The sequence below is a fragment of the Hypanus sabinus genome, chromosome 17, assembly GCF_030144855.1.
Source record: "Hypanus sabinus isolate sHypSab1 chromosome 17, sHypSab1.hap1, whole genome shotgun sequence".
Lineage (NCBI taxonomy): Eukaryota > Metazoa > Chordata > Chondrichthyes > Myliobatiformes > Dasyatidae > Hypanus > Hypanus sabinus.
In genome coordinates this window covers 79163877-79190087 of record NC_082722.1, presented here as the reverse complement: position 1 = coordinate 79190087, position 26211 = coordinate 79163877, and the positions used below count along the sequence as shown (strand labels likewise).

Genomic DNA, 26211 nt, shown 5'->3' with positions numbered 1-26211 from the left:
TTCTCCCCGCGATTGTGTGGGTTTCCTCTGGGTGCTCCAGTTTCCTCCCACACAGCAAAAAGTATGGTTAGAGTTAGCACATTGTGGGCTTGCGATGTTGGCACCAGAAGTGTGCCCCCAGCTCACCCTCGGACTGTGCTGGGCATTTCCTTGTATGCGTCGATGTACACGTGACAAATAAAGCCACTCTTTCTTTGGTTCTTTAAGAAGATACGAGGGCGCCATGATAGCGTAGCGTTTAGTGTGACACCATTACAGTTCGGGATGTTGTTGAGTTCAGAGTTCAATACCGGTGCGGTCTGTAAGCAAATTTATCCATTCTCCCTGTGAACACATGCATTTCCTCCGGGTGCTCCGGTTTCCTCCCAAAGTCCAAAGATGTACCGGTTCGGTTAATTGGTCATTGCAAATTGTCCTGTGATTCGGCTAGGGGTAAATTGGGGGTTGGGTGGTATGGCTCAATGGGCTGGAAGGACAGACGGGCAGATGGATGGACAGACGGGCAGATGGAAGGACAGACGGGCAGATGGATGGACAGACGGGCAGATGGATGGACAGACGGGCAGATGGATGGACAGACGGGCAGATGGAAGGACAGACGGGCAGATGGATGGACAGACGGGCAGATGGATGGACAGACGGGCAGATGGATGGACAGACGGGCAGATGGAAGGACAGCTGGGCAGATGGATGGACAGCTGGGCAGATGGAAGGACAGACGGGCAGATGGAAGGACAGACGGGCAGATGGATGGACAGACGGGCAGATGGAAGGACAGACGGGCAGATGGATGGACAGACGGGCAGATGGAAGGACAGACGGGCAGATGGATGGACAGACGGGCAGATGGATGGACAGACGGGCAGATGGGCAGATGGAAGGACAGACGGGCAGATGGATGGACAGACGGGCAGATGGATGGACAGACGGGCAGATGGGCAGATGGATGGACAGACGGGCAGATGGATGGACAGACGGGCAGATGGAAGGACAGACGGGCAGATGGATGGACAGACGGGCAGATGGAAGGACAGACGGGCAGATGGATGGACAGACGGGCAGATGGAAGGACAGACGGGCAGATGGATGGACAGACGGGCAGATGGATGGACAGACGGGCAGATGGAAGGACAGACGGGCAGATGGAAGGACAGACGGGCAGATGGATGGATAGATGGAATATTCAGACTCAGTGAATAGTAGGGCTCTGGAACCCACCGGGTGTTGGGGGGGGGGGTTTGGTAGAGGCAGACACCCTCACCTCCTACAGGGTATGGGCCAAGAGTTGGGGCAGGTTTAATCTGGTCCACGTTTGGTTGACACAGGCTAGATGCTCTCCTCCTGTGGGATGGCGACACTACTGGACAGTCAGCAGCTCCAGTTCCATGTGGACACTCACCTGCTTCTCAGACACAGGAATGGGTTCCCGGAAGACAATCCAGGTCACACTCTCGTGGAGCGGAGGGGTAGTGAGAGAGCCCGCGTACGTCCAGTAATCCCTGCACTTTGGCAGTAGGCATTGTGGGTTAAATTCCTTAAACTGGGCCTGTGTTTCCTGCCAAGAGATCAATGGAGGTTGGCATTGGTAAATGGTTCATCATTGTGGCATGTACTGAGATACAGTGAAAAGCTTCTGTTTCATTGTTCTTTCCAGCTGAGTCATTTCACACAGGAAAGGGAAGGGAGAGGGGGAGATGGGGAGAGAGGAGATGGAGGAGCCAGGGAGAGGGGGAGAGGGAGGTGGAGGAGAGGGGGAGAGGGGGAGAGGGAGATGGAGGAGCTGGGGAGAGGGGGAGAGGGAGGTGGAGGAGAGGGGGAGAGGGAGATGGAGGAGCTGGGGAGAGGGGGAGAGGGGGAGAGAGGAGATGGAGGAGCCAGGGAGAGGGGGAGAGGGAGGTGGAGGAGAGGGGGAGAGGGGGAGAGGGAGGTGGAGGAGAGGGGGAGAGGGGGAGAGGGGGAGAGGGAGATGGAGGAGCTGGGGAGAGGGGGAGAGGGAGGTGGAGGAGCCGGGGAGAGGGGGAGAGGGAGGTGGAGGAGCCGGGGAGAGGGGGAGAGGAGGAGAGGGAGATGGAGGAGCTGGGGAGAGGGAGGAGCCAGGGAGAGGGGGAGAGGGGAAGAGGGAGGTGGAGGAGCCGGGGAGAGGGAGGTGGAGGAGCCAGGGAGAGGGGGAGAGGGGAAGAGGGAGGTGGAGGAGCCGGGGAGAGGGGGAGAGGAGGAGCTGGGGAGAGGGAGGTGGAGGAGCTGGGGAGAGGGGGAGGGGGGAAAGGGGGAGGGGGACAGGGGGAGGGGGGACAGGGGAGGGGGAGAGGGGGAGGGGGAGAGGGGGAGAGGGGAGAGGGGGAGAGGGGGGAGAGGGGGAGGGGGGGAGAGGGGGGAGAGGGAGATGGAGGAGCCAGGGAGAGGGGGAGAGGGGAAGAGGGAGGTGGAGGAGCCGGGGAGAGGGGGAGAGGGAGATGGAGGAGCTGAGGAGAGGGGGAGATGGCATGGTAGTGTAGCAGTTAACGTACTACTTTACAGTGCCAGCAACCCTAAGTTCAATTCCCATTGTTGTCAGTAGGGCGATTTTGTGTGCTCCCCATGATGGATGGTTGAGGGGTAATGACTGTTCCTGAACCTGGTGGTGTGATTCCTGAAGCTCCTGTACCTCCTTCCTGATGGTTGAGGGGTAATGACTGTTCCTGAACCTGGTGGTGTGATTCCTGAAGCTCCTGTACCTCCTTCCTGATGGTTGAGGGGTAATGACTGTTCCTGAACCTGGTGGTGTGGGTCCTGAGGCTCCTGTACCTCCTTCCTGATGGTTGAGGGGTAATGACTATTCCTGAACCTGGTGGTGTGGGTCCTGAGGCTCCTGTACCACCTTCCTGATGGCTGAGGGGTAATGACTGTTCCTGAACCTGGTGGTGTGGGTCCTGAGGCTCCTGTACCTCCTTCCTGATGGTTGAGGGTTAATGACTGTTCCTGAACCTGGTGGAGTGGGTCCTGAGGCTCCTGTACCTCCTTCCTGATGGTTGAGGGGTAATGACTGTTCCTGAACCTGGTGGAGTGGGTCCTGAGGCTCCTGTACCTCCTTCCTGATGGTTGAGGGTTAATGACTGTTCCTGAACCTGGTGGAGTGGGTCCTGAGGCTCCTGTACCTCCTTCCTGATGGTTGAGGGGTAATGACTGTTCCTGAACCTGGTGGTGTGGGTCCTGAGGCTCCTGTACCTCCTTCCTGATGGTTGAGGGGTAATGACTGTTCCTGAACCTGGTGGAGTGGGTCCTGAGGCTCCTGTACCTCCTTCCTGATGGTTGAGGGGTAATGACTGTTCCTGAACCTGGTGGTGTGGGTCCTGAGGCTCCTGTACCTCCTTCCTGATGGTTGAGGGGTAATGACTGTTCCTGAACCTGGTGGTGTGGGTCCTGAGGCTCCTGTACCTCCTTCCTGATGGCAGCAGTGATAAGAGACACTTGCCAACCTGTATCTCTTTCATCATCATCATCATCATGCGCCGCGTTGTATGGTGTCATCATCATGTGCCGCGTTGTATGATGTCATCATCATGTGCTGTGTTGTATGATCTGGTCATGACTATGATTGTTCTTGGCAAATTTTTCTACAGAACTGGTTTGCTATTGCCATCTTTTCAAAAATGGCAGAATTATTATTATTAATTAACTATTATTCACCTCGTTCATAATGGTTCACCTGACCATTATTAATACACTTGTATGCCTGATGTCTGTGGTTGCATAACCAGGACTTGTGATGTACACCAGCGGCTCATATGACCAACCACCCTGCTCCCATGGCATCACGTGACCCTGATCAGAGGGCTAAGCTGGTGCTACCCCTTGCCCAAGGGTGACCTGCAGGCCAGTGGAGGGAAGGAGTGCCTTCCACCTCCTTTTGTAGAGACGCATCTCCACCCTGCAAGACACCGTGATTGAGTTACAGAGAAAGTACAGGCCCTTCAGCCCAACTCATGCATGCTGACCAAATGCCCAGCCAAGCTAGTCTCCTTCAGGTTTTTAGATTACATCAGCATCGTTTGTGACAATGATCAACACAGTCTGGGGGCAGCCTGCAAGTGTTGTCACGCCTCTGGTGCCAACATAGTATGGCCACAACTCACTAACCCTGAACTGTAAGCCTTGTGGAATGTGGGAGGAAACCAGAGCTCCCAGAGCAAACACACACAGTCATGGAAAACATAGATAGGGTAAAAATGTCTAATAGTAGAGGGCATGTATTTCAGGTAAGAAAGCTCAAGGGACATATGTGAGGAAAATGGAGGTTGCTGGGGATATTTGCCAGGGGTGATGGTGGAAGCAGGTGGAACAGAGATGGATATGCAGGAAACGGAGAGGTATGGACTATGTACAGCAGAAGGGATTAATTTACCGATTCCTGTTCTGTACTGCTCTATGTTCTGAGAAGGACATTGAATCTATTTTTTACCATCAGGCAAAGTTTCAGCCTTTCCCCACAGAGGTACATGAAGAACTCTGGGCACATGTTGAGGCCTTCACTCTACTCCCCAGGTCAGTCAGGACAGTGGTCAGGTCAGTCAGGACAGTGGTCAAGTCAGTCAGGACGGTGGTCAAGTCAGTCAGGACGGTGGTCAAGTCAGTCAGGACGGTGGGCAAGTCAGTCAGGACGGTGGGCAAGTCAGTCAGGACGGTGGCCAGTTCAGTCAGGACAGTGGCCAGGTCAGGCAGGACAGTGGCCAGGTCAGGCAGGACAGTGGCCAGGTCAGGCAGGACAGTGGTCAAGTCAGTCAGGACGGTGGACAAGTCAGTCAGGACGGTGGGCAAGTCAGTCAGGACAGTGGCCAGTTCAGTCAGGACAGTGGCCAGGTCAGGCAGGACAGTGGCCAGGTCAGGCAGGACAGTGGTCAAGTCAGTCAGGACGGTGGGCAAGTCAGTCAGGACGGTGGGCAAGTCAGTCAGGACAGTGGCCAGTTCAGTCAGGACAGTGGCCAGGTCAGGCAGGACAGTGGGAGCTAAACACCCCTCCTCACCTTGAATTTCACCATGTACAGGGCATCCGTCAACCTGTGCAGGTGGGCATGCCTGTTGCCGGTCTGAAAGAGAGCAGGATTTTAAGGTATGCTAGATTATTTCAGTAAATGGCATCTCTTGTTAAATCAACATCCTTATAAGAAATAAATAGGCCACTCAGCCCTTCTGGTTTCTCTTTATTCTCTGGACTAGCCCCATCCCAGCCTCTCCTCCTTTGATTTCTTCCTCATTTCCCTTTAAAAAGTCCCCACTTTTCACCTCAGCCCCCTCCTTATGGGTTGGGGAAGTTTCTCCCAAATTCCCTGCTGAATTTATGGCACTAACTAGGAGCAGGCCATTTGGCCCATCCATTTTCTCCCATCATTCAAAGATTGAAGAGTTTGAGAGATTACCATTTTTTGTCATGTGTACGTCGAAACGTACAACAAAATGCATCGAGTGTGTCGGCAACCAACACAGTACGAGGACGTGCTGGGGGGAGGACACGTGTTGCCGACACAGTGTGCCCACAACTTACTCACCCTGACCTGTACGGTACAACTTTGGACTGTGGGAGGAAACTGGAGCACCCGGAGGAAACCCACACGGTCACGGGGAGAACGTACTAACTCCTCACAGACAGTGAGGGAATTGAACCCTGATCGCTGGTACTGTAAAAAGTGACTGTTCTGCCCTCGAGAGCAGCACAGGTAACTTACAAGGTTCCACCATGATAAGGCCATCTTCAGAACAGCCATGATTCAATGGAATAACAGGGCAGGTTTGAGGGGCCAAATGGCCTACTCCTACAGAACACAGAACAGTACAGCACAGGTACAGGCCCTTCAGCCCATAATGTTGTGCCAAACCAATTATATTAGTAATCAAATGGCAAACTAAATTAATCCTTTCTGCCTACACAAAGTCCATATCTCTATGTATCTGCCTTTACTACCATCCCAGGCAGCATATTCCAGGCACCCACCACTCTCTGTGTAAAAACTTGCCCCTCACATCTCCTTTGAAATTACCCCCTCCCACCTTAAATTGCATTAGACATATCAGCCCTGGGAAAAAGATACTGTCTGTCTGCTCTATCTATGCCCCTCATAATCTTATAAACCTCAATCAGATCCCTCCTCAGTTCACCACTCACTCCTCAAGTCCACAACATCCTAGAGTCCTGTCTGAATCTACCCTACTCCCAACTCAGTAGATTTCAGATTACAAAGATGAGTAAGTCTCCTCTTTTTAAAAAGGAGAGCTGTATTTCCAACATAATTTGCTGATTAGAGAAGATGGAGACAGGTCAAAGATTGAACACTCCAACAGAGCCCTTGTGTGGAGGCCAGCGCAAACAAACTCCTCCCAATAAATAATCTCTCTAGAAAAGTACAATGAATAAGGATTGATCGTTTCAAATTCAGACCCAAAATCAGTCTTAAGCACCCTGTCATCAGCATGTTCAGGTAGAAGTTACGTTGTCGCTACAGGCAGCCTACCTCCAGGAACACAGCGATCACTGCCAACCCATCAGCTTCCACCACCGCCTCTCCAAACGTGTGATACTTTGTGGAGTTCCAGTGCACCAGATGAAGCTACAAGGACAGAAGGAAACAGAAAGTGAGATTGCTTAATGGAAAGGGTGAGCAGTTTCAAGTTCCTGGGCATCAACATCTCTGAAGATCCATCCCGGAGCCAACATACTGATGCAATCACAAAGAAGTCATGTCAGTGGTTATACTTCATTAGGAGTTTGAGGAGAGTTGGTGGGACATCAAACACTCTCGCAAATTTCTACAGATGTACCTTGAAGAGCGTTCTGACTGGTGGCATCACAGTCTGGTACAGAGGGGCCACTGCACAGGATTGGAAAAAGCTGTAGAAAGTAGTAAACTCAGCCAGTTCCATCATGGCCACTAGCTCCCACACCCCCACCATTTCAGTTTTTAAAAGATGAAGGTTAACTAAGAGACAGGAGAGGTAATGCAGATGCTGGACCCTGGAGCAACTACAAACCGCTGGAGGAACTCAGTGAGTCAGGCAGCATCTGTAGGGGTGAAATGGATAGTCAATGTTGCAGGCCGAGACCCTTCATTGGGCCTGTATATGCCCCTCATAGACCGGAGTGCAATGTAGAACATGGAACATAGAAATCTACAACACATTACAGGCCCTTTGCCCCACAAAGTTGTGCCGACATGTAATCTACTCTAGAAACTGCCTGGATTTCCCTACTGCATAGCCCTCTATTTTTCTAAGCTCCATTTATCTATCTAAGAGGCTCTTAAAATACACTATTGTATCCACTTCACCACCATCACCAGCAGTGCATTCCATGCACCCACCATTCTCTGTGTGAGAAACTCACCCCTGACATCTCCTCGGTACCCATTTCTAAGCATGTTAGCCACTTCAGCCCTGGGAAAACGCCTCTGACTATCTATCTCATAGTATCTATATCCTTCCTGTAGTGAGAACTGAACACAGTACTCCAAGTGGGGTCCAACCAAGGTCTTATATAGCTGTAACATTAACTCACAACTCTTGAACTCAGTTCCACGGTTGATGAAGGCCAACACACCATAAGCCTTCTTAACAACACGGTCAACCTGTGCAGCAGCTTTGAGTGTCCTATGGACATGGACCCAAAGATCTCTCAGATCATCCACACTGCCAAGAGCCTTACAAGTGATATTATATTCTGTCTTCAAATTTGACCTACCAAAATGAACCACTTCACAGTTATCTGGGTTGAAGTCCATCTGCCACTTCTCAGTCTGGTTCTATACCCTATCGATGTCCCGCTGTAACCGCTGACAACCCTCCAGACTGTCCACAACACCCCCAATCTTTGTGCCATCAGCAAAATTACTAACCCACCCTTCTACTTCTTCATCCAGGTCATTATGAAAATCACAAAGAGGAGGGGTCCCAGAATAGATTCCTGTGAAACACCACTGGTCACCGACCTCCATGCAGAATATGAACCATCTACGACCACCCTTTGCTTACTGTGGACAAGCCTATTCTGGATCACAAAGCAAGGTCTTCGTGTATCCCATGCCTCCTTACTTTCTGAATGAGTCTGCATGGGAAACCTTATCAAATGCCTTACTGAAATCCATATACACTACATCCACTGCTCTACCTTCATCAATGTGTTTTGTTACCTCCTCAAAGAAATCAATCAGGCTCGTAAGGCACAACCTGCCCTTGACAAATCCATGCTGACTATCCCCAATCAGATTATGCCTCTCCAAATGCTCATAAATCCTGCCTCTCGGGATCTTCTCCTACAACTTGCCCACCACTGAAAATAATAACTGCAGTTGATGTGTTATTGAATTAACTTTCATAAAAACAAGGATTCCACAGATGTTGGCTGACCTGCTTAATTAGACCATAAGACATAGGAACAGAATTAGGCCATTCAGTCCATCGAATCTGCTCCGCCATTCCATCATGGCTGATTTTATTATCTCTCTCAACCCTTTTCTCCTGCCATCTCCCTGTAACCTTTGATGTCCTGACTAATTAAAAACCTTTAACTTCTGCTTTAAGTATACTTATGGACTTGGCTTCCACAGCCAATTGTGGCAACATATTCCACAGTTTCACTGCCCTCTGGCTAAACAAATACTTTCTCATTTCTGTTCTAAATGGACATCCCTCTATTCTGAGGATGTGCCCTCTGGTCCTAGACTCCCCCACTACAGGAAACATCCTCTCCACATCCACTCTTTCTGTGCTCTCTGGTCCTAGACTCCCCCACTATCCTCTGAACATCTTCTCTATTTAGGCCTTTCAATATTTGATGTGTTTCAATGAGAATCCCTTCACTTCTAAACTCCAGTGAGTACAGGCCCAGAGCCATCAAACACTCCTCATATCTTATCTTTAAATTTTAGGAATAATTATTGTGATCCTCTTCTGGGCCATCTCCAATGCCAGCACATCCTGTCTTAGATACAGGGCTCAAAACTGCTCTAAGTGACCGACTGCATTCCTGTGTTGTTAGCTAATTCCTGGGGTTACATAATGCGGAGACCGTGGTTCCAATGAAAGCACGGGTCCTGAAGCAGTACTCACTGCCAGGAAGCTGGCTCACCTCTCCTGAGTAGGACCTGCCGTTGATGGTGTGCTCGGAGCCTCGTTGGTCATCCTTCTGCCCCCAGTGGAAATGGAACTGCTTCAGTTTGTAGGGCTGCTCCAAGGGGCCACCGCTGATCACTAAGAGGGAGGAGCACACACAGGTCAGACAGCACAGAGGTCAGGAGCGATGTGACCCACCCCCCTCCTGCCCCTTCGCTCAGCTCGGGCATCGCAGACATAGGGGCCAAAGCAATGATTGATAGCCAGTGGAGGGTGAGGAATAGGAGAGGTCTGGAATGTAGCCGCTTGGGCAACCGCTTCTACAAAACCCAATTCCACTTTCTTACATCCTCGACCCCACATCACCTCCCCCACCCACCATCACCCTCCCCACATCACCATCATCCAATTCCCCCTCTTACATCCTCGACCCCACATCACCCTCCCCACCCATCGTCACCCAATTCCCCCTTCTTACATCCTTGACCCCCATATCACCCTCCCCACATCACAATCACCCAATTCCCCCTCTTACATTCTTGACTCCCACATCACCTCCCCCACCCGTCACCCTCCCCACCCAACATCACTCTCCCCACATCACAATCACCCAATTCCCCCTCTTACATTCTTGACTCCCACATCACCTCCCCACCCAACATCACCCTCCCCACATCACAATCACCCAATTCCCCCTCTTACATTCTTGACTCCCACATCACCTCCCCCACCCAACGTCACCCTCCCCATCCAACACCTTCTGGCCCCACATCACCTACTCAGCGTCACCTTCCCCACATCATCATCCAATCCCCCTTCCCATGTCAAGCAAACCTCTGTCCTCTCCCCCAACCAATCCCTGCTCCAACACTCCTGTCCCCATATCACCCACCACCCAACTTTCCCCTCTCCATGTTAACCCCAACTCCCCCACATCCGTAAGGAGTCTCCCCGTGACCACATGGGCTTTCCCTGGATGCTCGGTTTCCTCCCACGTTCCAAAGACAAATAGTCCCCTGACTAAGTTAGGGTTAATCAGGGTGTGGGATTGTAGGACAGCACAGGTCAAAGGGCCGGAAGGTCTTACTCCACATTGAATGGCTAAAACAATTTCAAAACACTGCCCTATTCATGACGCCCTCCCTCCCATTTCAACTGACCAACTCCTCCCCACGTCACCTCTGTCAACCCAACCTCCTCATCCCCAACCCACCCTTACCGTTGCACTGGGGCAGGGGGGTGACAATGTTGTGTTAGGAAATTAACCATGACATCTTTCCCATCAGTATGTCCAAACCTGGCACCTCTCTTCTGAACAGTACTGTCACCACAGAGGCTGCAGAGGTTCACAGAGTTTCAACATTACCCCACTGCTCTTGAACTCAACCGCCCCCCCATCTCAGAAAGGCCGACAGACCTCATGCCTTCTTCACCACCTGATCAACTTGTGCAACTCTGAGGGATCTGTGGACGTGGGCCTCACTGCTAAGAACCCTGTGCCTGATTGTTGGAACAAATATCAGCTTGTCCTTTTCCCACTGCCTTTTTAATGTCAGCCATTGTGAGTAATGACATATTGCATCCTGTTCTGAGTGTCTCTCTTCAAGGGAGAGAGAGGGAGAGAAACAGAGAGACAGAGACAGAGGGAGAGAAAGAGAGACAGACAGACAGAGAGAGACAGAGACAGAGAAAGAGATAGAGAGACAAAGACAGAGACAAAGAGAAAGAGACCGAGAGACAGAGACAGAAAGGGCCAACTGCATCATGGGCACTTGCCTCCCCTGCATCGAGGGTATCTTCGAAAGGCAATGTGTCAAAAAGGCAGCATCCATCGTTGAGGACTCTCAATATCCAGGACATGCCCTCTTCTCATCGCTAACATCAGGGAGGAGGTACTGAAGCCTCACACTCAATGTTTCAGGAACAGCTTCTTCCCCTCTGCCATCAGATTCCTGAATGGACATTGAACTCTCTACTTTTTGCTCTTTTTTTACAATAATTATTTAATTTTATTTATATATACAGTATATATATTTCTTATTGCAATTTATAGTTTATTATTACGTTTGTATTATGTATTGCATTATACCATTCCCACAAAAGAACAAATTTCACAACCTATGCTAGTGATATTAAACCTGATTTTGACAGAGAGAGAGAGACAGAGAGAGATGCAGAGAGACAGACAGAGTAAAGGATGGGAAGAGGCAAGAGGTAGAGGCTGGAAGGGCAGGCAGAGTGTGGGACGGAAATCTGTGAGTGAGCCCCCACTGAGGACCAGCCGTTGTGTTGGTACATTTTTCTGTAAAAGCCAGAAGCCGCTGTTTGATGTGGCTTCCTAAGGCCACTCAGTCCTGTGTTCTTTGTACAATCACAGACCTCTTTGCCCAACCCAGCAATTTGTCTCTGCATTTAGCACAAAGTCATCATTTTACCCAAACCAAGGGAGCCGGTATCCCCATTATTCAGCCATGAATCCACAGACAGGAAGTGATTAACAATGCACACAAAATGCCAGGGGAACTGAGCAGATCAGGCAGCATCGGCAGAAATGAACAGTCAATGCTTTGCACCGAGACCAGCTGAAGAAGGAGGAGTCTGATAGGAGAGGAAAGTGGGGCATGGGAGAAAGGGAAGGAGGAGAGAAACCAGTTGGAGGTGATAGCAGATGAGAAGAAGAGTGGGGAAAAGAAGAGAGAAAGGGGAGGGGTAAAAGAAAAAAAAGTGGTAAATAAAATTTACCAGAAGAAGAAATCAATGTTCATGCCATCCTTCAACTGTCATCTGTCCAAGCAGCACTGGCCCCACAAGAGTTGTGTGAGACCACAGATACTGGAAATCTGTCCAAGCAGCACTGGCCCCACAAGAGTTGTGTGAGACCACAGATACTGGAAATCTGTCCAACCAGCACTGGCCCCACAAGAGTTGTGTGAGACCACAGATACTGGAAGCTGGGATGACAATCTCCTCCCCCTCCTCACCCCCACAAATGCTGCTTGACCTGCTGAGCTCCTCCTGAAAAAAAAGTTTCAAACTCTGATCCCACATGGGTGTGGAAGCCTCATCGTCAGTGCTAAGTTCCTACTGGATGTCAGACCAGGAACTACAGGGTGGGGGAGGGCAAAGGGGAAGATCTGCAGACAGATTATGAACTACAGGGTGGGGGAGGGCAAAGGGGAAGATCTGCAGACAGATTATGAACTACAGGGTGGGGGAGGGCAAAGGGGAAGATCTGCAGACAGATTATGAACTACAGGGTGGGGGAGGGCAAAGGGGAAGATCTGCAGACAGATTATGAACTACAGGGTGGGGGAGGGCAAAGGGGAAGAACTGAAGGGTGGAAGCCAGGTAGATCTGCAGAAAGACTATGGACAGCACAGTAGCATTGCAGTTAGCGTAACTGGGGTGTCCAGGGAGGGGTAGCACCTCTGATGAAGGTGTCCAGTCTGGGCAGCTCACTCACCTTTGGTCCCCATGGACACTCAGCTCTCACCTGTGGGCACAAGTCACTGTTTGCATGTGACAGCAGCCTTACCCCCATACACCACTTTGACCGGCAGGATAAACCGGGTGAGAGAAGCTAGACCCCGTGAGATAGGGATATGCCTGTCCTAGCATGAAAAGTCAGCTCCAGCAGGCTGGGGGGGATAAGATCCACTCCACCGGTCAGGAAGATGGTTCTGCAATGCTTTGTGGAGACAAGGCACATTGCAACCAAGGAAAACCCCAGCTTGTGATGCTTGTTCGTACCATTGGACTTGGACTCCCAAGGTCAAGAGGGTGGCACTGCCCCAGTACAACGGTTTTTCACTTTAAAACTCTCCCTCACAGGACTCCTGTCATTGTCGGATATGATGGACAACCACGGTTATGGTGCCAGTGATCCAGGTTCGGTTCCCACCAATCAATTCCGTAAGGAGTTCTTACGTTCTCCCTGTGACCACATGGATTTCCTTGCACATTCCAAAGACCTACAGGTTAGTAGGGTACTTGGTCACATAGGCGAAAGGACCTGCTACCGTACTGTGTCTCTCAATAAAGACCCTTTCTGCTGCTGTGGGAGAGGTTTTCATCAACAGATCCTCCCACTGGTATTCATTGCCTTCATCCCACCAAGCACTTCCCAAACCCACCACCTCGACTACAGAGTCATGAAGCACAGACTCAGGTCCTTTGGCCCAATTCATCCATGCTGACCACGATGGTCATGTAAGATTTGTTTATATCTGGCCCACGTTCCCCTGATGGTCGTCCATTGTGTCCGACGACAACAGTCACTCTTGCGCCTCTCACCTGTTTTGGACACGAAGGTGGCTGTGGAGTCCAAGTCTGGAGTGAGAAATGCATTCTCATTGAGCACAGGGGAACTGTCCTGAGTTAACCGGAGGCTTTGCTCTTCCAGGTTTCTGTCACTCTAGGACAGCCAACAGGTCTGATCCACATCACCCCCCCCCCCACCTCACAGCTGTCTTGGGTGAGTATTACCAAGGCATTCTATCCAGTCTGGTCTTGTGCACACTGTTCCAGCTGCCTTGGACTGAGTCCAACATATGCAATGTTAGCTATGTCTGAACCTCTTGCGAGGCATATCTTGGTTCCTCTTGCCCAGAGATAGCTCACCGTACAGTAACTGTTTGGGGAATCTGGGTCCCCGTGTGATTGACATGTCCTGTCCATCAAAGCTGGTCTTTCAGAGACATAACCTCCATGCTCACCGTCTCTGCTCTGTCAAGGATTTCCAGCTTTGTAACTCAGTCCTGCCAGGATCGGAAGCCTCTAAACCTTTTCTCTCTACGTAGCTGCCCAAGTGTCTTTTAAACGTAACTGTACCCCCCTCTAGCACCTCCCTGACAGCTCGTTCCACACGCCACCACTCAATGTGAAAAAGTTATCACTCAGGCGCCCTTTAAATCAAAGATCAAATTTATTCACCACATACATTTACATTGATTAGGAATTAACTGTGGTGTGGTCATCAGAACTAAAACAACTTCCAACAATTCTAAAGAATAAAAAATTAGATAAAAAATGAAGAATTATGTAGAGGGATGTGGAGAGCATGTTTCCAATAGAGGGGGAGTGGAGGACCAGAGGGCACAACCTTAGAATAGAGGGACGTGGAGAGGATGTTCCCAAAAGAGGGGGAGTCGAGGACCAGAGGGCATAGCCTCAGAGTACAGGGACGTCCATTTAGACCAAAGATAAGGAGGAATTTCAGAGGTTGGTGAGTCTGTGGAAATTTTGTCACAGACAGACGTAGAGGCCAAGTCACTGGGTATATTGAAAGAGAAGCCTGATAGGCTCTTGATTAGTCAGGGTTTCAAAGGTTACGGGAAGAAAGCAAGAGAATGGGGTTGAGAGGGATAATAAGTCAGCCATGTTAGAATGATGGTGCAGACTCGATGGGCCAAATGGCCTAATCCTGCTCCAATGTTTTATGGTCCTACATATAAAAAGCTAATAAAGTCAGAGGTTAAAGCATGGATATGGAGTAAAGTTAGCATAAATATATAAATACCAACAATGTAAACAGCATTACAGTTAGTGGTTTAACGTGTTCACAGTACAGTGACTGGGGTCATCGATAGATGGGAGTGTGGGCTGCTAACTAGATTGACTGCCTGGGCAAGAAACTTTCAAGATGGCGTGAGGTTTTTGTTTTAGTAGCCCTACAGTGCTTTCCAGATGGGACCTTTTGGAAAAGATAATGTCCACAATGATTTGCACATTAAATCTTTCCCCTCTCACCTTAAACCTGACCCTCTAGATTTACCCTGGGGGAAAAGACTGTGTCTGTCCACCTTATCTGTGCCTCTCATGATGTTATAAATGTCACCACGCAGCCTCCTTCACTCCAGCAAAGATGGTCCCAGCCTATCCAGCTCGTCCGGCACAGTATTGAGCACCTCCACACGGAGCGCGGTCGCAGGAAAGCAGCACCCACCTTCAACAATCCCACCACCTTCTCACTGCTGCCATCAGGAAGGAGGTACAGGAGCCTCAGGACCCACACCACCAGGTTATTACCCCTCAACCATCAGTGTGGCTAACTTCACTCACTACAACACTGAACGGATTCCACAACTGATAGACACACTTACAACGACTCTGCAACTCGTCTCAATACTTGCTACTTTCTTATTTATTGTTATTTAGATTTTTTTGTATTTGCACAATTGGTTGCCATTTGCATGTTGATTGTCCATTTTTGCTTGTGTGCAGTTTTTCCATTGATTCTATTGTGTTTCTTTGTATTTACTGTGAATGCCATCAGAAAATGGATCTCAGGGTTGGATACGGTGACATCTATGGGCGTTGATAATAAATTTACTTCGAATTTTGAAATTCTACTTTGAAGCTCGGTAATATTCCTGCAGATCTTTCATGCACCCTCTCCAGCTTAAGGCAAAGGCAGTAGAGATACGGTGCCTGCAGGTCCCCCTCAGGGTTACACACCACCCTGACCGACAGCCCTTCATCACTGGGTCCCCTGTCCAATAGCACCCGTGGGAGCACATTCACCTGAGGGACCGCAGTGGTTCAGGAAGGTGAATCATCCCCATCTTGACCCGGATAATCCCGGATGGCCAATAAACAAAAACCTTGCTGGTGATCAGAATCAGAATCAGATTTAATGTCACTGGCAGATGTCATGAAATTTGTGGTTCTGCTTCAGTAGTACATTGCAGTACATAACAAATTTAAAAACCTACAAAGTACAACAAGCATGTGTAAAAAAATTGAATTAAATAAGTAGTGAAAGAAGAGGTAATGTTCATGGGTTCATTGTCCATTCAGCAATCTGATGGCAGAAGAGGAGAAGAATCTGTTCCTGAGAGGTTGCATGTGGGTCTTCAGGCTCCTGCATCTCCTCCCTGATGGTGGCAATGAGAAGAGGGCATGTCCAGGGAGATGGGGGTCCTCCGTGATGGATACCAATTTTCTGAGACATGGCCTTCCGAAGGGGTCCTCGATACTGGGGAGGCCAGTGGCCATGATGGAGCTGACTGAGCTCACAACTTGCTGCCGCTTTTCCCTGATACCAGACGGAGTGTGTGAGTGAATGAGGGAATTAGTTTCTGCTGACACAGCACTCTCAGCCTCTGCTGTGTCATGGTTCACGTCTAAATTAAAGCATGATTATTGCTCTTTTATCTCTTATAACCTGAGCCATCAGATTGTTCCACACTGCAGTTCCAGATAAATAATTAACTGGCTGAAGAATGCAGGGAAAGCTATTGCAGCGGAATATTTGATGTCCATGAATGTTCACAATGCATTGCCAACTGCTCTAAAGAAGTTCATAGTAATGATTCTGAAGAACAATAGAATGAATGAAAGACCGCACACAAAGACAAACAACCAATATAAGAACGTAGAAACAAATAAACCAAATAATGATGAATAAACAAGTATTAAACATTGAGAACAAAAAAAAAGAAAAGAAAAAGGGAGGGTAATGAGGGTGGGGGTGGGGGAAAGGGTACACACACACACACACACACACATATATTCTCTCTCTCTCTCTCTCTCTCTCTCTCTCCCCCCACAAGGAAGTGAGGATGGGTTTAAGCACCAGGGCACTTTGGAAAGGTCGGGTACAGGGCCAGACCCAGAAGTGTGTTGAAGTGGCAGGGCCCGGATCTGACAGAGAGTGACAAGACAATGTTTGGCCAATTTAAGCGTCGGGCCAGATTGAAAAGGTCAGTGTGTCAGGGCCAGAAGCAAGGAACAACCTGGTGATCAGCGTGGTTTACTGGTCTCTGTGCTGAACTAAGACAGAGACCATTGCTCCTGGACTGGCTGCGGCGATGACTGGCTGTGGTGATGACTGACTGCGGTGACGACTGACTGCGGTGACGACCGACTGCGGCGACGACCGACTGTGGCGACGACCGACTGCGGCGATGACCGACTGGCGATGACCGACTGCGGTGATGACCGACTGCGGTGATGACCGACTGTGGTGATGACTGACTGGTGATGACCGACTGTGGTGATGACCGACTGTGGTGATGACCGACTGTGATGATGACTGACTGTGATGATGACTGACTGTGGTGATGACTGACTGGTGATGACCGACTGTGGTGATGACCGACTGTGGTGATGACCGACTGCGGTGATGACCGACTGCGGTGATGACCGACTGCGGTGATGACCGACTGCGGTGATGACTGACTGGTGATGACCGACTGTGGTGATGACCGACTGTGGTGATGACTGACTTTGGTGATGACTGACTGGTGATGACCGACTGTGGTGATGACTGACTTTGGTGATGACCGACTGGTGATGACCGACTGTGGTGATGACTGACTGCGGTGATGACTGACTGCGGTGATGACCGACTGTGATGACCGACTGTGATGACCGACTGTGGTGATGACTGACTGTGGTGATGACTGACTTTGATGATGACCGACTGCGGTGATGACCGACTGCGGTGATGACTGACTGGTGATGACCGACTGGTGATGACCGACTGTGGTGATGACTGACTGGTGATGACCGACTGTGGTGATGACCGACTGCGGCGATGACCGACTGCGGTGATGACCGACTGCGGTGATGACCGACTGCGGTGATGACCGACTGCGTTGATGACCGACTGCGGTGATGACTGACTGGTGATGACTGACTGGTGATGACCGACTGCGGTGATGACCGACTGTGGTGATGACCGACTGCGGTGATGACCGACTGTGGTGATGACCGACTGCGGTGATGACTGACTGGTGATGACTGACTTTGGTGATGACTGACTTTGGTGATGACCGACTGCGGTGATGACCGACTGTGGTGATGACTGACTGTGGCGATGACTGACTGATGATGACCGACTGTGGTGATGACCGACTGTGGTGATGACTGACTGTGGCGATGACTGACTGGTGATGACCGACTGTGGTGATGACCGACTGTGGTGATGACTGACTGTGGCGATGACTGACTGGTGATGACCGACTGTGGTGATGACCGACTGCGGTGATGACCGACTGTGGCGATGACTGACTGGTGATGACTGACTGTGGTGATGACCGACTGCGGTGATGACCGACTGCGGTGATGACCTGACTGCGGTGATGACTGACTGCGGTGATGACTGACTGCGGTGATGACTGACTGCGGTGATGACCGACTGTGGTGATGACCGACTGCGGTGATGACCTGACTGCGGTGATGACTGACTGGTGATGACTGACTGCGGTGATGACTGACTGCGGTGATGACTGACTGCGGTGATGACCTGACTGCGGTGATGACTGACTGGTGATGACCGACTGTGGTGATGACCGACTGTGGTGATGACTGACTGTGGCGATGACTGACTGGTGATGACCGACTGTGGTGATGACCGACTGTGGTGATGACCGACTGTGGCGATGACCGACTGTGGCGATGACCGACTGCGGTGATGACCGACTGCGGCGATGACCGACTGCGGCGATGACCGACTGCGGCGATGACCGACTGCGGTGATGACCGACTGCGGTGATGACCGACTGCGTTGATGACTGACTGCGGTGATGACTGACTGGTGATGACTGACTGGTGATGACCGACTGCGGTGATGACCGACTGTGGTGATGACCGACTGCGGTGATGACTGACTGGTGATGACTGACTTTGGTGATGACTGACTTTGGTGATGACCGACTGCGGTGATGACCGACTGTGGTGATGACTGACTGTGGCGATGACTGACTGATGATGAACGACTGTGGTGATGACCGACTGTGGTGATGACTGACTGTGGCGATGACTGACTGGTGATGACCGACTGTGGTGATGACCGACTGTGGTGATGACTGACTGTGGCGATGACTGACTGGTGATGACCGACTGTGGTGATGACCGACTGCGGTGATGACCGACTGTGGCGATGACTGACTGGTGATGACTGACTGTGGTGATGACCGACTGCGGTGATGACCGACTGCGGTGATGACCTGACTGCGGTGATGACTGACTGCGGTGATGACTGACTGCGGTGATGACTGACTGCGGTGATGACCGACTGTGGTGATGACCGACTGCGGTGATGACCTGACTGCGGTGATGACTGACTGCGGTGATGACTGACTGCGGTGATGACTGACTGCGGTGATGACCTGACTGCGGTGATGACTGACTGGTGATGACCGACTGTGGTGATGACCGACTGTGGTGATGACCTGACTGCGGTGATGACTGACTGGTGATGACCGACTGTGGTGATGACCGACTGTGGTGATGACTGACTGTGGCGATGACTGACTGGTGATGACCGACTGTGGTGATGACCGACTGTGGTGATGACTGACTGTGGCGATGACTGACTGTGGCGATGACTGACTGGTGATGACCGACTGTGGTGATGACTGACTGTGGTGATGACCGACTGTGGCGATGACCGACTGTGGCGATGACCGACTGTGGCGATGACCGACTGTGGTGATGACTGACTGCGGTGATGACCGACTGTGGCGATGACCGACTGCGGCGATGACCGACTGCGGCGATGACCGACTGTGGTGATGACTGACTGTGGCGATGACTGACTGATGATGAACGACTGTGGTGATGACCGACTGTGGTGATGACTGACTGTGGCGATGACTGACTGGTGATGACCGACTGTGGTGATGACCGACTGTGGTGATGACTGACTGTGGCGATGACTGACTGGTGATGACCGACTGTGGTGATGACCGACTGCGGTGATGACCGACTGTGGCGATGACTGACTGATGATGAACGACTGTGGTGATGACCGACTGTGGTGATGACTGACTGTGGCGATGACTGACTGGTGATGACCGACTGTGGTGATGACCGACTGTGGTGATGACTGACTGTGGCGATGACTGACTGGTGATGACCGACTGTGGTGATGACCGACTGCGGTGATGACCGACTGTGGCGATGACTGACTGGTGATGACTGACTGTGGTGATGACCGACTGCGGTGATGACCGACTGCGGTGATGACCTGACTGCGGTGATGACTGACTGCGGTGATGACTGACTGCGGTGATGACTGACTGCGGTGATGACCGACTGCGGTGATGACCGACTGCGGTGATGACCTGACTGCGGTGATGACTGACTGGTGATGACTGACTGCGGTGATGACTGACTGCGGTGATGACTGACTGCGGTGATGACCTGACTGCGGTGATGACTGACTGGTGATGACCGACTGTGGTGATGACCGACTGTGGTGATGACCTGACTGCGGTGATGACTGACTGGTGATGACCGACTGTGGTGATGACCGACTGTGGTGATGACCGACTGTGGCGATGACCGACTGTGGCGATGACTGACTGGTGATGACCGACTGTGGTGATGACCGACTGTGGTGATGACCGACTGCGGTGATGACCTGACTGCGGTGATGACTGACTGCGGTGATGACTGACTGCGGTGATGTCCGACTGTGGCGATGACCGACTGTGGCGATGACTGACTGGTGATGACCGACTGTGGTGATGACCGACTGCGGTGATGACCGACTGTGGTGATGACCGACTGTGGCGATGACCGACTGGTGATGACCGACTGTGGTGATGACCGACTGTGGTGATGACTGACTGTGGCGATGACCGACTGTGGCGATGACCGACTGTGGTGATGACTGACTGCGGTGATGACCGACTGTGGCGATGACCGACTGCGGTGATGACCGACTGTGGTGATGACTGACTGGTGATGACTGACTGCGGTGATGACTGACTGTGGTGATGACTGACTGGTGATGACTGACTGCGGTGATGACTGACTGTGGTGATGACTGACTGGTGATGACTGACTGTGGTGATGACCGACTGTGGTGATGACCGACTGTGGTGATGACTGACTGGTGATGACTGACTGCGGTGATGACTGACTGTGGTGATGACCGACTGTGGTGATGACTGACTGTGGTGATGACTGACTGGTGATGACTGACTGTGGTGATGACTGACTGTGGTGATGACCGACTGCGGTGATGACTGACTGGTGATGACCGACTGTGGTGATGACCGACTGTGGTGATGACTGACTGGTGATGACTGACTGCGGTGATGACCGACTGTGGTGATGACTGACTGTGGTGATGACCGACTGTGGTGATGACTGACTGCGGTGATGACTGACTGTGGTGATGACTGACTGTGGTGATGACCGACTGTGGTGATGACCGACTGTGGTGATGACTGACTGGTGATGACTGACTGCGGTGATGACCGACTGTGGTGATGACTGACTGGTGATGACTGACTGCGGTGATGACCGACTGTGGTGATGACCGACTGTGGTGATGATTGACTGGTGATGACTGACTGTGGTGATGACCGACTGTGGTGATGACCGACTGTGGTGATGACCGACTGTGGTGATGACTGACTGGTGATGACCGACTGTGGTGATGACCGACTGTGGTGATGACTGACTGTGGTGATGACCGACTGTGGTGATGACCGACTGTGGTGATGACTGACTGGTGATGACTGACTGCGGTGATGACTGGCTTCATGGCTGTGGACTCACTTTGGTGAACTTCAGTTCTGAATGTTATGTGCTTACTTTTATGCTTTGCATGATTTGCTTTTATTTGCCTATTTGGTGTTTGATGATTTTTTAATGGATTCTTTCGAGTCTCTTTGTTTGGTGGCTGCCTGTAAGGTTGTATGTAGTACACATACTTCGATAATAAATGTACTTTAAACTTTGAACACTCTTCTCTCTCACACACACAGACAGACACTCATTCACACACACACACTCATACACACACACAGACACAGACAGACACACACACACTCATACACAGACTCAGACACAGACAGACACACACACACTCATACACAGACAGACACACACACATACACACTCATACACAGACACAGACAGACACACATACACACACACTCATACACAGACACAGACAGACAGACACACATACACACATAGACAGTCACACATACACTCATACACACATACACACACTCATACACAGACACAGACAGACACACACACACATACACACGCGCGCACGCGCATGCGACAAAATTACACTCTGGAGTGAAAGAGAGACACACACAATTGGCCGAGTGATACATACACACACGAGCACTCAAAAGAGGGAGTGTGAAGCGACAGAGTCAAGCAGGTTCCTCTGTAAGGTCATGCACTGGACTGGGCACTGCAAATGACACCAGGGCTAAAGGAGTTAACTGCATTCTGATCACACAGAGTAATCATCCTCCGTAGAGTTCAGAAAATTGAGGGAAGATCTAAAGTCGCCTTCCAATGGTTAAATGGACGGGAACAGGTGGACGGAGGGAAATTGTCTGGTCGAGCAACGGGAGTCCTCAGAGGCTGATAAGGCCAAGTTCAAAGTCAGTTTATTCTCAAGGTACTGATGCAACCCTGAGATTCGTTTTCTTGTGGGCATTCACAGTAAACATATGGAACACCACAACAATGAAAAACCACTCATAACAAGTTGGACAAACAACCGATGTGCACTGGACAACTGGCTGTGCAAAGACAAAACGAGAATAATAAAAACATGACAAATAAATAAGCAATAAATATTGAGAGCATGAGATGAATCCTTGCAAGCGTGTCCTTAGGTTGTGGGAACATTTCAACGATGGGGTAAGTGAAGTTGAGTGAAGTCATCCCCTCTGATTGAGAGCCTGATCGTTGAGGGTTAATAACTGTTCCTGGACCTGGCGGTGTGGGTTCTGTGGCTCCTGTACCCTCTTCCAAAGAAAGGGAGCATGTCCTGGGCAGTGGTGGTCCCAGATGATGGATGCTGCTTTCCTGCAACAACAGCTGAGTGAAGCCAACACCTTTATGCAGGTATGAAGAGCAGATCTATCTGTCCCAAAGCTGCCTAGATCCGCAGACATTTCAGCTCTGAACTGATACAGTTTGGTTGGGGAAGGTATTCAGGGACAGGTCAGCCATGATCTGATGAGGGCAGTCTGGCCTTTTCCTTGTCCCAGTCATTCAAACAAATCAGGGCATGGAGGAAGGAATGAAGAGGAAATTCTAGATAGAATGGATGTAGGGATGATGTGGGGCAGAGGGCCAGAGGGCACAACCTCACAATAGAAGGCTGTTTATATCAATGACCAACGATCTGATGCAAGTGTTGCCACACATTCCGGGGGCACGTAACACGTTTGGCAGAACACAACCAGCAACAAAACTAACGCAGCAAAAACGAGCTCCTCTTCAACACACACACACCTGTCAAACCTCGGCACACGCCACCTTCAGCCTCCAGTGAACTCGTCCATCTGCCGGGTTTAACCTGCATATGCTATTTTTATTTCAGATTCCCAGAATCTGTGAGGACGTTTTTCAAATCTTCCTCCACTTCCCACAGAACTGAGTCTTTACGGTTCACACACTGTTCCTTCCCTCACCTGTCTTATCGTTGCAGTCCTCGAACTCCACCGCAACCGAGTGCCCGGTGTTGCAAATGGACATGGAGGAGCAGCCACTGTAGGCTACGCTGAGCGGCTGCAGTTCAGCATTGTAGACTGCCTCGGCAGGAACGATGTTGATAGGCGACTGATGGTCTCCCTGGGCAAATGGGAAGTTCTTGTACCAGTTCAGTGGACCTGTAAGGGAAAACAGAACTCAGAAGACACAAGAGTCTGCCGACGTCAGAATCCAGAGAGTCAAACAAAACACTGGAGAGACTCGGCAGGTCAGGCAGCGTCTGCGGAGAGTCACGATTCAAGATGGCACAAGGACATTTCCAGTATCCAAGTGTACAGGAAAATAAAATCATTGTTACTTTTGCAGCACAAAAGAACGATAGGATAAAGAATCCAATAATAATTTTTCAAACATAATATATAAATACATAAAGAAATGATTAATTAGTGGTTGGGTGGGTGGAGGCAGGTTAGTGGTGGTGTGAGGGTTAGTGGGTGGAAGGCCATTGATGGGTGGAAGGGAGGGGAGATATGGGTGGAGGGGAGATATGGGTGGAGGGGTTGGTTAAGGTGGAGGAGGGGTTTAGTGGGTGGAGGGGGTTAGTGGATGAGGTAGTGGGTAGAGGGGGAGATAGTGGGTAGAGGGGGTAGTGGGTGGAGGGGGAGGTAGTGGGTGGAGTGGGGGTAGTGGGTGGAGTGGGGGTAGTGGGTGGAGGGTGAGGTAGTGGGTGGAGGGTGAGGTAGTGGGTGGAGGGTGAGGTAGTGGGTGGAGTGGGGGTAGTGGGTGGAGTGGAGGTAGTGGGTGGAGGGTGAGGTAGTGGGTGGAGGGTGAGGTAGTGGGTGGAGGGTAAGGTAGTGTGTGGAGTGGGGGTAGTGGGTGGAGGGTGAGGTAGTGGGTGGAGGGTAAGGTAGTGTGTGGAGTGGGGGTAGTGGGTGGAGGGTGAGGTAATGTGTGGAGTGGGGGTAATGGGTGGAGGGTGAGGTAGTGGGTGGAGGGTGAGGTAGTGGGTGGAGGGTGAGGTAGTGGGTGGAGGGTGAGGTAGTGTGTGGAGTGGGGGTAGTGGGTGGAGGGTGAGGTAGTGTGTGGAGTGGGGGTAGTGGGTGGAGGGTGAGGTAGTGGGTGGAGGGTGAGGTAGTGGGTGGAGTGGGGGTAGTGGGTGGAGGGTGAGGTAGTGGGTGGAGGGTGAGGTAGTGTGTGGAGTGGGGGTAGTGGGTGGAGGGTGAGGTAGTGGGTGGAGGGTAAGGTAGTGTGTGGAGTGGGGGTAGTGGGTGGAGGGTGAGGTAATGTGTGGAGTGGGGGTAGTGGGTGGAGGGTGAGGTAGTGGATGGAGGGTGAGGTAGTGTGTGGAGTGGGGGTAGTGGGTGGAGGGTGAGGTAGTGGGTGGTGAGGTAGTGTGTGGAGTGGGGGTAGTGGGTGGAGGGTGAGGTAGTGGGTGGAGGGTAAGGTAGTGTGTGGAGTGGGGGTAGTGGGTGGAGGGTGAGGTAGTGGATGGAGGGTGAGGTAGTGTGTGGAGTGGGGGTAGTGGGTGGAGGGTGAGGTAGTGGGTGGTGAGGTAGTGTGTGGAGTGGGGGTAGTGGATGGAAGGTGAGGTAGTGGATGGAGGGTGAGGTAGTGTGTGGAGTGGGGGTAGTGGGTGGAGGGTGAGGTAGTGGGTGGAGGGTGAGGTAGTGTGTGGAGTGGGGGTAGTGTGTGGGCGTGGGGTAGTGTGTGGAGGGTGAGTAGTGGGTGGAGGGTGAGGTAGTGGGTGGCGGGTGAGGTAGTGTGTGGAGTGTGGGTAGTGGGTGGAGTGGGGTAGTGGGTGAGGGTGAGGTAGTGTGTGGAGTGGGGTTAGTGGGTGAGGGAGTGGGTGGTGAGGTAGTGTGTGGAGTGGGGGTAGTGGAGGAGTGTGTGGAGGTGCTGGTAGTGGTTGGAGGGTGAGTAGTGTGTGGAGTGGGGGTAGTGGGTGGAGGGTGAGTGTAGTGATGATGTGAGTAGAGTGGTAGTGTGTGAGTGCGGGGTAGTGGGTGGAGGGTGAGGTAGTGGGTGGAGGGTGAGGTAGTGGGTGGAGGGTGAGGTTAGTGTGGCAGTGGGGTAGTGGGTGAGAGGAGAGGTAGTGTGTGGAGTGGGAGTGGGTGGAGGGTGAGGTAGTGTGTGGAGTGGGGGTAGTGGGTGGAGGGTGAGGTAGTGGGTGGAGTGGGGGTAGTGGTGGAGGGTGAGGTAGTGTGTGGAGTGGGGGTAGCTGGGTGGAGGGTGAGGTAGTGGGTGGAGGGTGAGGTAGTGGGTGGAGGGTGAGGTAGTGGTTGAGTGGGGGTAGTGGGTGGAGGGTGAGGTAGTGGTGGAGTGGGGGTAGTGGTGGAGGGTGAGGTAGTGTGGTGGAGGTGGAGGTAGTGGTGGAGGTGAGGTAGTGGGTGGAGGTGAGGTAGTGTCGTGGAGTGGGGTAGTGGGTGGAGGGTGAGGTAGTGGGTGAGTGGGGTAGGGTGGAGGGTGAGGTAGTGGGTGGAGTGGGGGTAGTGGGTGGAGGGTGAGGTAGTGTGTGAGTGGGGTAGTGGTGGAGGGTGAGGTAGTGTGTGGAGTGGGGGTAGTGGGTGGAGGGTGAGGTAGTGGGTGGAGGGTGAGGTAGTGGGTGAGTGGGGTAGTGGGTGGAGGGTGAGGTAGTGTGTGGAGTGGGAGTAGATGGGTGGAGGGTGAGGTAGTGTGTGGAGGGTGAGGTAGTGGGTGGAGGGTGAG

The 26211-nt window shown here is 51.5% G+C and overlaps 1 protein-coding gene across 1 annotated transcript in view; it reads right to left on the bottom strand.

Annotated features, from left to right (window-relative positions):
• LOC132406640 (carbonic anhydrase 7-like) overlaps nucleotides 1–26211 on the bottom strand; it is a 31907-nt gene that overhangs the window by 5191 nt on the left and 505 nt on the right. Inside the window, exons 2-6 of the mRNA XM_059992442.1 lie at nucleotides 23487–23684; nucleotides 9092–9213; nucleotides 6483–6578; nucleotides 5001–5063; nucleotides 1400–1555 (exon numbers count right to left, since the gene is read on the bottom strand). Of these exons, the coding sequence (XP_059848425.1) occupies nucleotides 1400–1555; nucleotides 5001–5063; nucleotides 6483–6578; nucleotides 9092–9213; nucleotides 23487–23684 (635 nt within the window). The remainder of the gene's footprint in view (nucleotides 1–1399; nucleotides 1556–5000; nucleotides 5064–6482; nucleotides 6579–9091; nucleotides 9214–23486; nucleotides 23685–26211) is intronic.